Source organism: Rhamphochromis longiceps, linkage group LG18 (genome assembly GCF_057381845.1).
Source record: "Rhamphochromis longiceps isolate RC_006_pf linkage group LG18, R_longiceps_female_GT1.1, whole genome shotgun sequence".
NCBI lineage: Eukaryota > Metazoa > Chordata > Actinopteri > Cichliformes > Cichlidae > Rhamphochromis > Rhamphochromis longiceps.
Window position 1 is genome coordinate 4,984,797 of NC_140574.1, and position 17,550 is coordinate 5,002,346.

General features: G+C 40.2%; 1 protein-coding gene across 2 annotated transcripts; it reads left to right on the forward strand.

The window, feature by feature from the left end:
* The first annotated feature begins 1,158 nt into the window (after positions 1-1,158).
* Positions 1,159-11,188, forward strand: LOC146647542 (uncharacterized). Of its 2 annotated transcripts, none has more exons than XM_085389621.1 (4): positions 1,159-1,391; positions 4,596-4,811; positions 5,835-6,044; positions 9,549-11,188. In XM_085389621.1, the coding sequence occupies exons 1-4, from the start codon at positions 1,229-1,231 to the stop codon at positions 9,659-9,661; spliced, it is 702 nt and encodes a 233-aa protein (XP_085245747.1). In that variant the 5' UTR covers positions 1,159-1,228; the 3' UTR covers positions 9,662-11,188. The 2 variants fall into 2 exon arrangements, with proteins under 2 accessions (XP_085245747.1, XP_085245748.1); XM_085389622.1 differs by lacking the exon at positions 9,549-11,188 and adding an exon at positions 9,231-9,294.
* The last annotated feature ends 6,362 nt before the right edge of the window (positions 11,189-17,550 follow it).

Sequence of the window (17,550 nt, forward strand, 5' to 3'; positions counted from 1 at the left end):
CTTCTATTGTCTAATATAACTTTGACCCGTGTCCACCAGGGGTGGTGAGTGACCTGGATGGACCCAGATAGCACTTTAGCTCAGTCCTACCACTAGTTGATACTAACTTACTTATATTTTTTCTCAAGTGAATTTAGTAATTCACCTAGCAAAAGTCCCTGTCCTTGAGATCGTCACTGTCTCCTCTGGCAGAGCTTCGACACCATTCAGAGGGAGACTGGGAACATTGAGTCTAAATGGACCATGTTCAGCACCTTCATTGCTGAGGCTGCACCACTGAGCTGGGGTCCGTGTCGTGGTGGTAAACCCATGTTGTGACTGTGGTTTTACATCTCCTATAAATACTACAAGATTTTTATTCTATTGTATATAGTATTTTATTTTATTCTAGTCTATTGTGTACAGTACCTTATTCTTATTCTTATTCTATTCCAGTGTTTTCTAATTTTTGCTATGTAACTTTCTACTGTAACAAAAGAAATTTCCCACATGTGGGACTCGTAAAGGTTATCTTATCTGATGTTATCTCTTATCTTATCACCCAGGACTGACCTGATGTATTAAATGCACTGAAAAAGTAAAAAAAAAAACAAACCAAAAAAACATGACCCTCACAGTGCTCACCAGCTGGCCCAGATGGGCGTAGGCACGATTGAGCAGTTATATCATGGCATCCTCAGCCTCGAGGTGGGGCTGGTAACAAACTGAAGGAGATCCTGATGTGGCCTAACTATAGGGCGGAGCTGGTTGAGGATGAGTCTTTCCAGGCTCTAAATGTATGTAGTTTATTTATATTAATGTATTTGTATATTGTTATTTCACTTCCACTTCATGGACCGTACCAGAGAAATCAGGAGACCCTCGTTTATTAAAAAGATTTTATATAATTATTTTTAGAGTGACTATAATCAATGAAGGGATTATTCTTTGTTCTGTAAAATGATTAATGCTGGATCAAACTAAAGGGTTTTACAATAAATCAAACTTAAATCAAAGTATTTTCTTCTTTCTTTATTCCAGGATATCACTAATAATCTCATGGCAAAATTGCAGTTTTCTGCAAAGTACCAGACTTTATGTTGGACTGGACTGACCTGATGAGGGCAGTATTACGCCCTTGATACCTATAAAAGAGCAATAAAAGAAGAATAGCGGCAATGGTGCCATTGAGAGATCCCGAGTTAAGTTTGAAGACGTTGGTTTGGCGGTATCGGTTGTTGTTGCAATAATGTCTTCAGTTCAGCATCTGAGAGAGTTCATCAAGGAGAGATTAAATGCTGCTACAGAAGAAATCTTCTCAGAGTTTGAAAAAACGATCGTCCGGTATGAGGAGGAGATCCGTCAGCTAAGACCGCTTAATATCAGACCCGGGATAAAGTCACACAATACAGGTGTGTAAATTTGTGGAGGCGTGGGGGGTTGCGGGATTGTGTGATTTACTTGGGCATGATCTAAATGCTTTGCATAAATGCATTGATCTAAACTAGTAATACACCCCAGTAAAGTGTATGCAGCTATATCTGTGCAGTGTTGAGAAGGTTACTCTTAAAATGTTTTTTACTACAGATTACAAATAAATGGCCCAAATGTAGTTTGAGTAACTTAAAATACATTTCAATGTGAATAATGTATTCTGAATACTTTGGTTTGGATTACTTGATATATTTTCCATTCTTTTTACAACTACATGAATGCACTATTGTCATGTGAATTATTGCTGTTACTGAAGGCTACTAGCCACCTGTTACGCTCCTGTTTAGCCCCTAATCTCCTGAGTATGTTCAGCTGGTGCTAATTGGCCCCACCTAGTCTGGTGTTGATAAAAGCATACCTGAGGCAGGCTTTCAGGAAGCTCACTAGTCTTTGCCTTGGTAGCCATTTTAGCCAACCTGCTATGCCAATTTGAGATAAAACCTCTATCTCACTAACACTCTCGTATTCATCTCCTTTTTACTGTTGCGGCTCTTGAGCCGGTTTTCTGAGAGTCCATCCTACCTGACGAATCATCGTACCCATTGTTTCTGCGCATGCGCACAATACGAAATAAAGTTGCGAGCCGTCTTACCTTTGTGAAAATCAGCTAGAAAAATACTCTGACTGATAAAATTCAGTGCCAAACCATCCTGCCTTTGTGAATGTGACCTACTAGCATACTTTAACAGCTAAATTAAGTGGCAAATCGTCTTACCTTTGTTAATCTGAGCTAGAAACATACTCTGACTGGTAAAATCAAGTGCCACACCATGATACCTTTGTGACTGTGACCTACAACCATACTTTAATGTGTAAAATGTAGTGGCAAACCATCCTGGGCTTATGAATATGAGCTACAAGTATACTCTGATGGGCAAAGTTAAGTGGCAAACCGTCATACCTACTTAAATTTGTGGTGAAATTACTCTGTGAAAGCAGAAATGTGCACAAACTACTTACAGTAGGACGTTTTGCCAAAGTAGGATGGTTTGTCAGAACACCGTAATGTCGTATAGAAAAAATATTCCCACCAAGCACACTCACCAATATTTTGTTTTTGAACTCCATTGCAGTTATTTCACACATTAAACCTTTGATAGAAAATAATAAAACAAAAGTAAACTGCAATAAATTACAGGTAGCAGTAAAACTAATAACTCTTTTATGCTATGTCCACACCAACATGGGTATTTTTCTATGCATTTGGTCCTTTCGTCCGCACGTAAACAGCGTTTCGAATCACCAAAAAGGTTGGAGAAAACTCAGTTTTTGCATTTACCTGTGGTCGACGAATACGGAGTTCATCGCACAATGTCAGAGATGTGTGCCTTTCACATCACGCTGTGCGACATGTTATTGTTTACATGAGATTAATTTCTGCAATGGCAGATTCAAAATACTGTTAATCTTACTATCTGCAGTTTTTACACACTTTCATATACACAAGCAGCTATTGTCCCTCCATTTAGAAAGGTGGAGGTGTCATGGTGTAATTATTTTACGTGTAGTTTTTCTTTTCCCCTGTGTAATAATAGTCAACATTGCTATCAAAAAGTGGGTTCAAAAACATAAACAACTGTGGGATACTGTTTGTGCATGATTTGGACAGCCTAGCGCATCCTCCCGATGCAGGGGAAACAAATTCTGTTGGGGGTACCTACTGTAGGAGCCATATGAGTTGTTCCTTTTTTGACTAAGTGGGTTGGTTTAAATGGACTCACTGTATTGGTGCACGGGTGTGGGGCGTGTCTCATGGGTGTGGTAGATGATAAATGTGGTTGCACTCACCTGTTCACAGCACCTGATGTTGATGAGCAGAAAGGTAGGGTGAGCATGAGGCAAAACTTTCTGTTGATCGCAGCTTGAATGATTTTGCTGTATTTTAACTGGAACTTAATGGTTTTTGTATATTTGTGCACTAATTGATGCCATGAACCAGGTTGTAATTTGACATAGTAGTTAGTGCAGTTATTGGAGAGTTGCAGTTATTGGTTTGTGCAGTCTGTGCATTTGTTTAATAGTTAATCCCATGTGCTGATTTATATATTGGACAGTTGCATGTGGAATAAAAGGAGCAAATGGTACAGAAGTGTATTTTATGCGTTTATTGTTGCGCGTCATCTGTGTCCTCATGTTTAGCCTGCCGCGGCCATAGGTTGGAGGAGCCGCAATACCTACCTTGGCACATGTGCAGGTGAAGCCAAAGGCACGCTATGCTTAATCATATTTTCTAGTCTTTGGCTTTGAAGGAAGTTGGTTTGGAAACATATTCGGCGATGCTTCAACCTCTGCTTTGTGTTTGTGTGGGAGCCCCGTCAAAAAAACCTGTCCGTTATTCTAGCAGTGTCCAAGCATTCTTCTTCGTTTGTTTTGTGGTGTCGCAAAACACATTTACAGCAATATTTTTTTCATTGGTTTCTTCACTGGCTATCAATCAAGATGAGGCAGAACCTGGTAGCTCCAAACAGAAGGACCAGCCAAAACAAATTGAGGATGTTATTCCTAAACCAGGGGCTCCCCCTGTAGGATGGACATTGTTTGGTTATGATAAATCTTACACAGATCAGAAAACTCTGCTATCCAAATTATGCCGCAAAGCGGTCTCCACCACCGACTCAAACACGACATTTCTGTTCGACCACCAATCATTTGAAAGGTTGTGGAGAGAGTTTATAGATGAGAAGCAAAAAAGAGCTGTCAGGTGCTCAAAATAAACCTTAGACTCAAGTGTAAGAACAGGCGGCTGTTACAACTTATATCTAAAAATATATGGTTTAATGCATTGGTCAAAACACAAAGACTTCCAGTCTGCCGTCTTAAAGTACTTTAAGCTTTCATGATCATATTCAGATCATGCTACTGTTCGTTCGTTTGCTTGTTTATTCACATTGTGTGATGATCACTGGCACTCGCATCTAAAAATTAGACTCTGTACGGTTATCAACATCACCCAATGAACACATGACTATGAGTGAATGTTTCTGTGGCAGCATCTGCAAGAATGCAAGAGCCCTTGAAACCATAAGCTAAATTCTCAATAGGTGACCCCTTTTAATCCTTCTTGATCTATATTATTATCACATTCGTCACTATTTTCTTGTGTCCCTTTGTTGAACACGAAGGTCTGGATGATCAGCAGGTCAGTGACCAGGAAAGGAGCTCCAGTCTGGACCAGCAGAACACAGAGCCTTCAAAGATTAAAGAGGTACAGGAGGAAATCTCCATCATTGGGGAAGGAGAGCAGCTTGAACTGAAGCAGGAAGCTGAAAACATTTATGTCTGGACCGGAGAACGGCTGGTTTTGTTGTTGAATCCTGGAGTAAAGCTGACCATAATAGGTATGTGTTTGTGTGGGAGCCCCGTCAAAAAAACCTGTCCGTTATTCTAGCAGTGTCCAAGCATTCTTTTTTTTTCTTTTTTCTTTTCTTTTAACATTCCCCCTGCAATGGCTCTGCACCCCCCACTTTGGGAACCCCTGTAGTAGGCTAACGTTGTGCAATGTGACGAAATATATCTGATGATGAAATTAAAACATCTATCGTTTTGAATGACACACTATTGTTTGTTTTGTGGTGTCGCAAGACACATTTACAGCAATATTTTTTCATTGGTTTCTTCACTGGCTATCAATCAAGATGAGGCAGAACCTGGTAGCTCCAAACAGAAGGACCAGCCAAAACAAATTGAGGATGTTATTCCTAAACCAGGGGCTCCCCCTGTAGGATGGACATTGTTTGGTTATGATAAATCTTACACGGATTAGAAAACTCAAACGCAAATTATGCCGCAAAGCGGTCTCCACCACAGACTCGAACACGACATTTCTGTTTGACCACCAATCATTTGAAAGGTTGTGGAGAGAGTTTATAGATGAGAAGCAAAAAAGAGCTGTCAGGTGCTCAAAATAAACCTTAGACTCAAGTGTAAGAACAGGCTTTTCCCCAAAACACGCCATATAATAAATACTCAGAACGAAAATGGCGGCCGTTACAACTTGTATCTAAAAATATATGGTTTAATGTGTTGGTCAAAACACAAAGACTTCCAGTCTGCCGTCTTAAAGTACTTTAAGCTTTCATGATCATATTCAGATCATGCTACTGTTCGTTCGTTTGCTTGTTTATTCACATTGTGTGATGATCACTGGCACTCGCATCTAAAAATTACTCTGTACGGTTATCAACATCACCCAATGAACACATGACTATGAGTGAATGTTTCTGTGGCAGCATCTGCAAGAATGCAAGAGCCCTTGAAACTATAAGCTAAATTCTCAATAGGTGACCCCTTTTAATCCTTCTTGATCTTTATTATTATCACATTCGTCACTATTTTCTTGTGTCCCTTTGTTGAACACGAAGGTCTGGATGATCAGCAGGTCAGTGACCAGGAAAGGAGCTCCAATCTGGACCAGCAGAACACAGAGCCTTCAGAGATTAAAGAGGTACAGGAGGAAATCATCATTGGGGAAGGAGAGCAGCTTGAACTGAAGCAGAAAGCTGAAAGCATTTATGTCTGGACCGGAGAACGGCTGGATTTGTGCAATCCTGGAGTAAAGCGGACCAGAATAGGTATGTAAAAGTGTCATATACAGATTTCATAATATAGAAATGAATAGGACTCATCAAAATGTCACAAATGGTAAATGGCCTGTATTTATATAGCGCTTTACTAGTCCCTAAGGACCCTAAAGCGCTTTACATATCCAGTCATCCACCCATTCACACACACATTCGCACACTGGTGATGGCAAGCTACATTGTAACCACAGCCACCCTGGGGCGCACTGACAGAGGCGACACAAAGACACATGGTGTGCATTACCGCCTGGGATACTGCCTCACTGAAGACATGTTTTCTGTTAGCACAGTAAAATAAAACCTGGATTTCAAATCTTCTGTTTAATAAAAAACAAAAAATTCCACCAGATTTAAGTCATGTTAGTCCAGAACTGTACACAGTATGTAGAAAAATGTTGAGACGATGAAAACTGGATTATTGGCCACAAGGACCAAGTTGGAGTGGCAAGCTGTATGCCTCATAAATGATGACTTTCTGCATGTAGACAGAAATCTCCGCTGTTCACTGCATGAGAGAGAATATTTGAATATTGCTCGCATATAGAATAGAATTCAAGTTTGTCATTGCACATGTCACAGGTACAAGGCAACAAAATGCAGTTTGCATCCATCCAGAAGTGCTTTAGCCATGATATAGATATATTACAAATAGATATTAGAAATAATATAGATATGTGAGTATATTACAGAAATGGGTCTATTATGGTATGTTATAATGTACACGGTATGAAGTATGTTATGAATATGCTATATCTATAAGTATGTACAGGCTGTAGTGAGTACAAGCTATGAACAGGATATAAATATAAAAAAACTATACAGAAATGTGAACTATGCAGGTTATAAACAGTTGTAGATTTAAAAAATTATCATACACTAACATAATTATCCCCATTAGGACTGAACAATCAGTTTAAAATATTGATTTGAAACTAAGCTTTTAACAAACCATCACATTGTGCTGTAATGTCATCACAGCACAAGACCTGTGCAGTGATGTTATCGGTGGATTTCCTGATTGTGTGGCCAATCCATCATCACTTTCTTTCAGAACTGGTATTGCTATTGGTTCCTGGTTTGTTCTTGACTACTTTTTTTTTTCTTTTTTTTTCTTTTTTTTTTTTTTTAAATCTTCCCTGGCCACTGGATATAGAGGATTTGCTGCAAAAAGATGTTGATGAATGTCTATAACATACAGAGCGCTGTCTTTGTCCTGCTCCATGTTTATGTAAAACATGGAGCAGGACTTACAAACAGATTTTAAGAGAATGCTAACTGCCCTAACAGTACTGACCTTATGAAAGCATACAAGAGAAGAAAATTAAGAAAATATACAAACAGGGTTCCATTGCACTAAGAATCATGAAACTCTCATTCCTTGTGTGAGGTGATATGGCATTATTAAAGAAAAGTCTCCCATATCCTATTTAATAAATAAAAAAATAAAAACAACTCCCACTATGATTTGTGCATAAATGATTCTTCAGTTTGTCTAACATGGTCTCCTTCACTCAGTTCAATTCTATTTTATTCATATAGGGAAATACAGTGGGATGCAAAAGTTTGGGCAACCTTGTTAATAGTCATTATATTCCTGTATAAATCATTGGTTGTTACAATAAAAAATGTCAGTTAAATATATCATATGGGAGACACACAGTGATATTTAAGAAGTGAAATGAAGTTTATTGGATTTACAGAAAGTGTGCAATAGTTGTTTAAACAAAATCAGGCAGGTGCATAAATTTGGGCACCACAAAAAAGGACATGAAATCAACATTTTGTGGATCTGCCTTTTGCAGAAATTACAGCCTCTAAATGCTTCCTGTAGGTTCCAATGAGAGTCTGGATTGTGGTTGAAGGTAATTTGGACCATTCCCCTTTATAAAACATCTCTAGTTCATTCAGGTTTGATGGCTTCCGAGCATGGACAGCTCTCTTTAACTCGCACCCAAGATTTTCAGTAATTTTCAGGTCTGGGGACAGAGATGGCCATTCCAGAACGTTGTACCTGTGCAACAGGTGAAGTGTCTCGCCTAAGGACACAACGGCCGAGACTGTCCAAGCCGGGGCTCGAACCGGTAACCTTCCGATTACAAGGCGAACTCCCAACTCTTGAGCCACGAAATCAAATCCTTCAGAAGCTGCATTTGTAGGCTGACTGCGTTACAGCGATTCGACGAAGGCTGTCCAAATTCAAAGACCCCTCCAAATGCGGCCGACAAACGTGTCCTTCATTTCCAGATTTGAAGGATGGGTCGGGTGTATCCTTCGCTGCCCAACCTATCCCAGGATTCATAGCGTGGCCCAGCCAATTCCAGTTTCCAACAATGGCAGCAGCTTCTTAGTTTTAATATTACCTTTATTACTCCTTCTGAAGCTCAATAAGGATAAAACTGAAATCCTCCTTATTGGCACCAAATCCAACCTTTTGAAGGCAAACCACTTCTGACTCACTATCGATAACTCCAGTTTTCCCTTCTCCTCAGGTTAAGACCCTTGGTGTCATCCTAGACTGTTCACTTTCCTATAAATCTCACATCAATAATCTCACCTGTTCTGCCTATTTCCATCTACGCAACACTAACAGATTTCGTCCTTCTCTTGTCACCCAGTCTACATCCATTCTTGCCCAGTCTTGTTACCTCCCGACTACTACAACTCTCTCTTGCATGGTCTCCCCCAAAAATCCCTCCATAAGATTCAACTGGTTCAGAACTCTGCTGCTCACATTATCACCAGAACTGCCTCCTACCAGCACATCACCCCTGTTCTTCAGGAACTTCACTGGCTCCCTGTGAAATTCTGGATAGTTTTCAAACTTCTTGTGCTCATCTTCAAGGCCATTCATAACCTCGCACCTCCTTACCTTTCTGACCTGTTAACCACTACCTTTTCTGTCCGCTCACTTTGATCTTCTTCTTCTATCCAGCTTTCTGTGCCTTCCTTCCGCCTCACCAGGATGGGAAGCAGAGCTTTTAGCTGTTCTGCTCCCAGGCTGTGGAACTCTATACCCCCAGGTATAAGAAAGATTGGCTCTCTCACCCAGTTTAAATCTCAATGAGCCTAATCAGGGCCACCTGATCCAGCCATAAATGTATGCTTTATCAAAAAGGAAATTTTTAAGCCTAATCTTTTTTTAAAAAGAGTGTCTGTTTTCCGAATCCAAACTGGCAGCTTTTTCCACAGAAGAGGGACCTGAAAGCTGAAGGCTCTACCTCCCATTCTCCCCAACTTTAAGGCAATGAATGGTTAATCTAAACAATAAATAAATCCTGAAGTGAGTGTCCTGTAAAGTTTTTGAATAATTTTAAGCACATTTTTAAATGTTTTGTGCACTTTGATAACAAAATTTAAGAGATACCACTTTGTGCTTTTGTTTGATTATATATCGTCTTTATTTTCTCATCGTAGATGATCTGTCTAAGCCATATGCTTACCATGTAGAGACCTTCTAATGGTTGTAATTTCTCAAATGTATGTTTTTTGATTTAGATTTAAGATTTCCACAACATGACTGTAAGGACGAGGATGGGCTCACAACTCAGCAGGTCTGTAAACCAGGAGAAGAACTCCAGTCTACACCAGGAGGATCCTTCACAGATTAAAGAGGAACAAGAGGAACTCTGTACCAGTGAAGTAGAAAAACGGTTGTTCTAAAGCAGGAGACTGAAACTTTTCCTGCTCGTAAAGAAAATGATCATAGTGAACCAGAACCAAGCAGTGACCAGCTCCATTCTCACAAATCTCCTGACACAGATCAGGATGAAGTCAAGGGTGGTAACTCGCACAGAAATGAGTGGGAGCAAATCGTATCAGGCCCGAGTGTTCAAAATTCCGACACCGCACATTTATGTAGCACCTGTGGGAAAAGGGTTTTTTTTTTTTGTTTTTTTGGAAGTCAAGCTTGACTAGACACATGCAAATTCACACCGGTGAGAAACCACATTCCTGTAGCACCTGTGGGAAAAGGTTTAATCATAAAAGCCATTTGAAAATACACATGGAATTCCATGCAAATGAAAAACGATATTCCTGTAGCACTTGTGGGAAAAGATTTTATATAAAATCAAATTTGAAAAGCCACATGCGAATTCACACAGTTGAGAAGCCATATTCTTGCGGCACCTGTAGGAAAAGATTTAGGTGGACGTCAGATTTGACTAGACACATGCAAATTCACACAGGTGAGAAGCCACATTCTTGTAGCACCTCTAGAAAAGATTCAGGTAAAGGGAAACTTGAAATAACACATGCCAGTTCACAAAAGTGAAAAACCACACTGTTTCAGCACCTGTGTGAAACATTTTAGTTCTCCAGTACAGTTGAAAATGCAATTAGGAAAAGATGCTACATGCTAAGTTTCATTCTTAGAAAATGGTGGTGGTAGAACACATAAACAGTGTTTGGGTCATTGAAAACTGAAAATTTAAAAAAGCTTTCGGAAGCTCAGTTTCTGTTTTGACACATGGACAAGACAAACTTTTTGTCTTGTCCACCATAAAATGTGTGCACCTATATCACCTTTTTCTGACATCATTGTTTTATAGTTTATAGGCTTTGTCTTTGCTGAAGTTTCTTCATTTTCTTTGGCATGGCCTCGACAGTGCTTGAGATATTTTTAGTGTCTTGATGTAAAAATAACTATTTCTCCAAAACGCACTTGGAAATATCAGTTTAAAAAAAACTACCCATGTAGTAGTTGGATTGACATTATGGCAAGTGCTTTTCAGATGGAAAGGGAATATTTTAGGGAATGACAATGTTGACAAGTTGATCTGTTCTCAAATTGTCTGTGATCCATATTTTAAGCTCATTTATTATTTATATTTATAACATAACTTATGGACTAATGTGTCATTTTAACAGTGTGTTCCATTTTGACATTAAACAAATCCAGTTTAAGATTGTAGATAATTCAGTTTAAAGATAAAATATTGATAATTATATAATAAAGGAGGAGGAGCTGGTGACTCATCTCCCATAAAGGAGCTCAGAAGTTCCCCGGGAGTCTTCATCTTTATTTATCTTTGTTTGCTTTTGGCCTCCATGTGCTTATGTCAAACATACTAGAGAGCTTTTTTATTTTATTTTATCTTGTATGTTCAATAAAAACTGTTGGCATCAAACTTTACATCTCCTGTAAATTTTGTGTTTTGGTATAAATTGTGTTCCAAAACCCTGAATCAACATCTTTCCAGCCTTTAGAAATTCTGAAAAGCCTTTAAAGCATGCGACTGCACAATCCTGCTGCTCTTTGAAAAACTAACAGTACTTCCAAACGAGCTGTTAAACAGGGCTTTGTGTGATCTGCCTTTTGGTGAAGCATTCTCGTCCTCACTTTCCAGGGCCCTATTTCAGGAAGCCGGTTTAGAAAACTCCGAGTGAAAAACGATACTCAGGGTTGAGTAACCCCGAACTGTCCAACTCGGAATATTCGGTTTCAGAAAGGCTGATAACAATTAGTTCAATCAACGCGGAGTTGCTTTAACCCCAAGTCAAGCGCGCGCACGAGGATACATAAAGCCCTGATTAGTGGAGCACAGATTAAGCGAGTCACCATGGAGACGGAGGGAAAGAAGGCGCGGTCAATGTATTTTACAGCGCTTGAGGCCGAAATTCTGATGGCAGCATATGCCGATAACATGCAAATTTTGCGGAAAAAAAGTAACACAGCCTCAGCTGCAAAACAAAGGGAGCATGCATGGCAAAACATAGCCGACAGAGTCAATGCGTGTTACTTTAAACATTGATCTAGGGATTTCCACCCATTTAACACGTTATTTTATTATATTTTATTTTATTTTTTATTTTATACCTTTTATTTTGTGATGTGAGCGCAGGTGCAACCCAACAGGCCCCAAACGTTCCTGGCAGCAAGTAAAAATGAAATATAAAAATATAGTCCAAACAGGTAAGGTGTAATTGTATTATGAGCCATAGTGCTTGGTCTGTTTGTCCCATGTAAATCAATTGCAGTTAGAGGCTACATTAATTTTCTTTCTGTAAGCACTTATTGAAATTATCTGAGCACATTACAAGTACATATTTGCTTACTCTGTATGCTCAAATGTGACCCGTTATAGCCAACAGAAAAAAAGCGGAGGCCCGAAAAACAGGTGGGGGACCTCCACCACCACCACCACTCACAGAGGCTGAGCAGTTGGCTTCCACATTTGTGATAATGTTGGCAGCATCACATATGATCTTCACAGTGCAGAGAACACAAATTAGCATCCATTACTATAATGAAATAATTTGTTAGTTTGAAATGCTACAGGGAACTATGTACCTGTACATTAATGCTGTGGAAAGACTTCCTGTTCATAGTCTCCTTCATTTACTGAAGGAGCAATGATTGGAATGTGAGTGCCATCTATACAGCCAATCACGCCTGGGAACCGTGAGAATAAATGTAAAATTTAAGTAGTAGTTCAAATATCACCACATCATGAATTAAGTTTTGTTCATCCTGATACCTGCAATTTTGTGGCATCCCTCTTTGATAAATCTTGTGGGTCTATGACCGGGGAACACCACAGACGAGTGCAGGAGACGTTTCAGTGCAACTGTAACATTCCTGACTGCCCGACAGACGGTAGCCTTGGAAACGTGCTCAGTGTCACCAATATTATACAGAAAGCTCCCGTTGGCAAAAAACCAAAGTGCAATACAAATATGTACAGAACTGAGAGGATGTCCGCGATGTGTCACATGAGCAATATTAGGCCTGAGGATGTTATCCAAATAAATTATGGATTGTGCTGAAAAACTGTAACGTTCACACAGAAAATCATCAGGAAATGATCAAATGCGCGCAATCACTCTCTCCCGGCGGAGAGCTCTGCAGAGAATTTGGGCTTCAACATCTACTGGCTCTTCAAGGAAGGGGCAGGCCATGTCCGACACTTCCTACAGTCAGGTTTCCGACAAAGAGGCGGAGAGAGTTGGGGTTAGTAGAAGTAAACCTGCTAGGGGGCAGGTTAGCTTCACGGAGTGTGTCATCATAGTAACTCACTCAGGATTAATCTAAACTCACTTTGTGAAACTGAAAACCCAGAGTTTTCGTTAACTCACGGTATGCTTACTCAGAGTTTGCACTTAACCGGCTTCCTGAAATAGGGCCCAGGTCCTCAACCGTACTCCATCAATGTCTTCTGAAGTTGTTTCAGAACAAAAGTGGAGCACATAATAGCAAACACTGAACACACAACTCCCCTGTCTGCTAAGAGCATGTCTTCCTTTTTTATACCACCATCAGTGACATGAAAAAAGATTCAAACAAATCTGCGATGGTATTTTCAGATCAAGTTAGCCAATTAGTCATCACAGTGGACTTAATGCAGTCCACAATTCCTTAGGAGGTACCCAACATGAATTTAAACCAGCATGCAATTTAATTAAATAACACACCCCTCCCTCTCGGAGCTTCAGTAACACAAATTTGCATCAAAATCTTGATTAAATCAAAATTCAAGAATCGTTTTAACTGTCTGAGTTAGGTTCAGTCTTCACAGTCACTGGAAGCTCTAATCTTACCGACGTACAGGTTCCAGACCACAACTGAGGCAGCAAATAGTGATGGGTCGGTCGCGAACAAAATGGCTCCTAGAGCCGGATCTTTGAAGTGAACGATGCGAGCCGGTACAGAGAAAGGTACAGTAAAGAAAATGAGTGACACCAAGAAAAGAAGCAAAGTCTGGAGCCATTTCAATCTTTTTGTCAAAACAAAGGCAGAGTGTAGAGTCTACAAGAAAAGGATATCATATAGAGCCGGCTCCACAAACAACATGCACAGGCACCTAAGAACTGTCCACCCATCAGTGCAATGGGAAGATAAAACGCAGTCAGTTGAGTGTGATATTATTATTTCTAAATGCCAACCTTTCCCTTAATTAAAGATCTGGGCGTTCTTTTTTTCACCCTTTTTTCCATATTTTAGTTTATATTTTACTGTGTTGTGGTTTGCAGTGTTTTGTGTTGTTTCACTTTAAATTTGTTTAAAAGGAAAAAGCTGAAAATTTAAGTAGTTAAAAGTTGAAATGTATGAAATGTAAATAGTTGGTTTTTGTATTTTATAATTTATTTATTTCATTTTTTGTGGAGTGAATAAATAAAAGAATATTTACAGTGGCCCCTAGAGACAAAGCACGTACAAACTCCAAAACACAACAGAAGTGCTCCAGGATGCTAAGGGCCGTGTTGAGCTTTTGTTACCTAGTGGCTACACAAGCCAGCAAGTACCAACAATCGGATTGGGTGTGTGGTAGTAACAGGTAAATGAAGTTTGTTTGTTTGTTTTTTCAATTATTTGAAAAAATAGATATATATATATATAGTTTTTTAAAAACAAAAACAAATAGACATATGCATTCGATTAGTGTAATTTAAGTGATCTAGGTAGCTCTGTATCAGAAGTTCAGTTAACGCTAGAAATGTGCTTTGGAATTTCTAAGTGCTTTGGAGTTTGTACGCGTTTCGTCTCTAGGGTTCCCCATAAGTATTTATATATAAACATACATAAAGAAAACCACGTTTTTTACATTACTATTTCCTTTTGTGCATAATTTTATATTGTTGTTGATAATTAATTAAAGCAACAAATCAACCTGAAGAGCCGGTTCGGAGCCGAAAGAGCCGGCTCTTTTTAGTGAGCCGAGTCGAAAGAGCCGGTTCTCTAAAAAGAGCCGGAAATCCCATCACTAGCAGCAAATCCAAAAGTGCTTTTCTCCACAGAACCAAACTAGGCCGGTCCTGAAAAGAAGTAACTAACAGGTGTTATACTAATTCATGTTTATCATTTTATTACACCATGCAGGCTGCACTTCATTTACCTCAGTGGCAATATAGTGAATTAGACATGTGTAATTAATCTCGTTTGACGTATAGATAGGTGGTCTTGTTATGTATTTAACCCATGTAGAAATTCTCTGCCCACTCACAATTTGAAAATTGTGAAAATTTGTTTATGCTTTATTTTTATTTATTCCTTCTATTGTCTAATATAACTTTGACCCGTGTCCACCAGGGGTGGTGAGTGACCTGGATGGACCCAGATAGCACTTTAGCTCAGTCCTACCACTAGTTGATACTAACTTACTTATATTTTTTCTCAAGTGAATTTAGTAATTCACGTAGCAAAAGTCCCTGTCCTTGAGATCGTCACTGTCTCCTCTGGCAGAGCTTCGACACCATTCAGAGGGAGACTGGGAACATTGAGTCTAAATGGACCATGTTCAGCACCTTCATTGCTTTTTTTTTTTTTTTTTTTTTGCCTGTCCCGTTTGGCTCTTTTGCCATCAGAATTATTGTCTAAAGGCAAAGAAAGATGCCCACGGATTTACTTTACCAAATTGACCATCCCAGCCTTGCCATAATGGTCCATTTGATTCACCTTTTATTGTTTATTTTATTTTCACTTGCTGAATACGGGACAGAGGGAAGAGAAACAGCTGAGAAGAGGGACGGGGGAGAAGGGCAAAAAACAAAAACCAACAGAATGGGCAGCAAAAAAAAAAAGAAAAAAAGAAAAAGAAAAATGCATATATCGATCACCTGTTGAGAAAGAAAAAAGAAAACAAGCAGAAGAAAACAAGTGTAATAGAATAAACAACATCACAATGATATATGGGAATATGACAGTAAATACTAAATATTAAACATTATTGTGCAGCACATAAGATCAACAGAACACAGTGTGCTTTGAGGTAGGAGCCAAAAAGGGTGTAGTTTGTGGGTGTGATCACCCGTGTGTACACCTGTGAGCATGGACGCGCTTGTTTTTAAAAGGTTCCTTCATGTAATGATCTGCTAGAGGGTGTGGGGGGGCCACAGCCCCGTCCTCCAGGGCATGAAGCAGGTATGGAGGAGATCAAAACTCCAGACATCCAGAGGCCCGCAGAACACAAGAGACCAAGGAAGACCAACAGAGGGGCAGCCGCGCCACTACCCCAGAAAGAGCTGAGGAGAGTCCCAGATGAGGGCTCACTCAGCAGCCGCGGAGCAGAAGCCAGGGGGAGTTGCAGTGACGCGCCCGTGAGCTCCGCCGGCAGCCAGCCGTGCCTGAGTGACCGAGCCCCAGGCCGAGAGGCCGGTGGCACCCCACCTCCGAAGTGGCCCGAGCGAGCCCCAGGCTCCAGGCCCCGATAAGCGGCCGCCAAGGAGTGAGCCGGTGTGTACCTGGACGCCCACCCCCGGACACAAAGAACCACCAACGCACCGATGTCTGAGGGAGTCCGCCACTGGCAGGGGAAGTGGGGGTGGGGGGAGATAGGCCTCCAAACCTTGGAGGGCCTAAGATGTCCCCAGAGAGGTGGCATCTGATACCCAACCTGACATATAGACACAGACATACAGGCACACACAGACACAAACATCCATTCCCACCCTCATGCTCTCATATGCACTTACTCCACACTCAACCAACGTGGAGACAGACATAAAGAGACGCTGTACAAACGATCACACTCCCCAAGCATACTCTACGAACCGGGTCTAGGTACCCTTGCCCCTGGAGGGGGGAACTGCACCCAGACCCAGGTGGTGTTACCCTTTTCCCTGCGGTGGGGAGAGGCAGACCGCACCTTCATTGCTGAGGCTGCACCACTGAGCTGGGGTCCGTGTCGTGGTGGTAAACCCCTGTTGTGACTGTGGTTTTACATCTCCTATAAATACTACAAGATTTTTATTCTATTGTATATAGTATTTTATTTTATTCTAGTCTATTGTGTACAGTACCTTATTCTTATTCTTATTCTTAACATCTTATCCTATTCCAGTGTTTTCTAATTTTTGCTGTGTAACTTTCTGCTGTAACAAAAGAAATTTCCCACATGTGGGACTCGTAAAGGTTATCTTATCTGATGTTATCTCTTATCTTATCACCCAGGACTGACCTGATGTATTAAATGCACTGAAAAAGTAAAAAAAAAACCAAAAAAACATGACCCTCACAGTGCTCACCAGCTGGCCCAGATGGGCGTAGGCACGATTGAGCAGTTATATCATGGCGTCCTCAGCCTCGAGGTGGGGCTGGTAACAAACTGAAGGAGATCCTGATGTGGCCTAACTATAGGGCGGAGCTGGTTGAGGATGAGTCTTTCCAGGCTCTAAATGTATGTAGTTTATTTATATTAATGTATTTGTATATTGTTATTTCACTTCCACTTCATGGACCGTACCAGAGAAATCAGGAGACCCTCGTTTATTAAAAAGATTTTATATAATTATTTTTAGAGTGACTATAATCAATGAAGGGATTATTCTTTGTTCTGTAAAATGATTAATGCTGGATCAAACTAAAGGGTTTTACAATAAATCAAACTTAAATCAAAGTATTTTCTTCTTTCTTTATTCCAGGATATCACTAATAATCTCATGGCAAAATTGCAGTTTTCTGCAAAGTACCAGACTTTATGTTGGACTGGACTGACCTGATGAGGGCAGTATTACGCCCTTGATACCTATAAAAGAGCAATAAAAGAAGAATAGCGGCAAT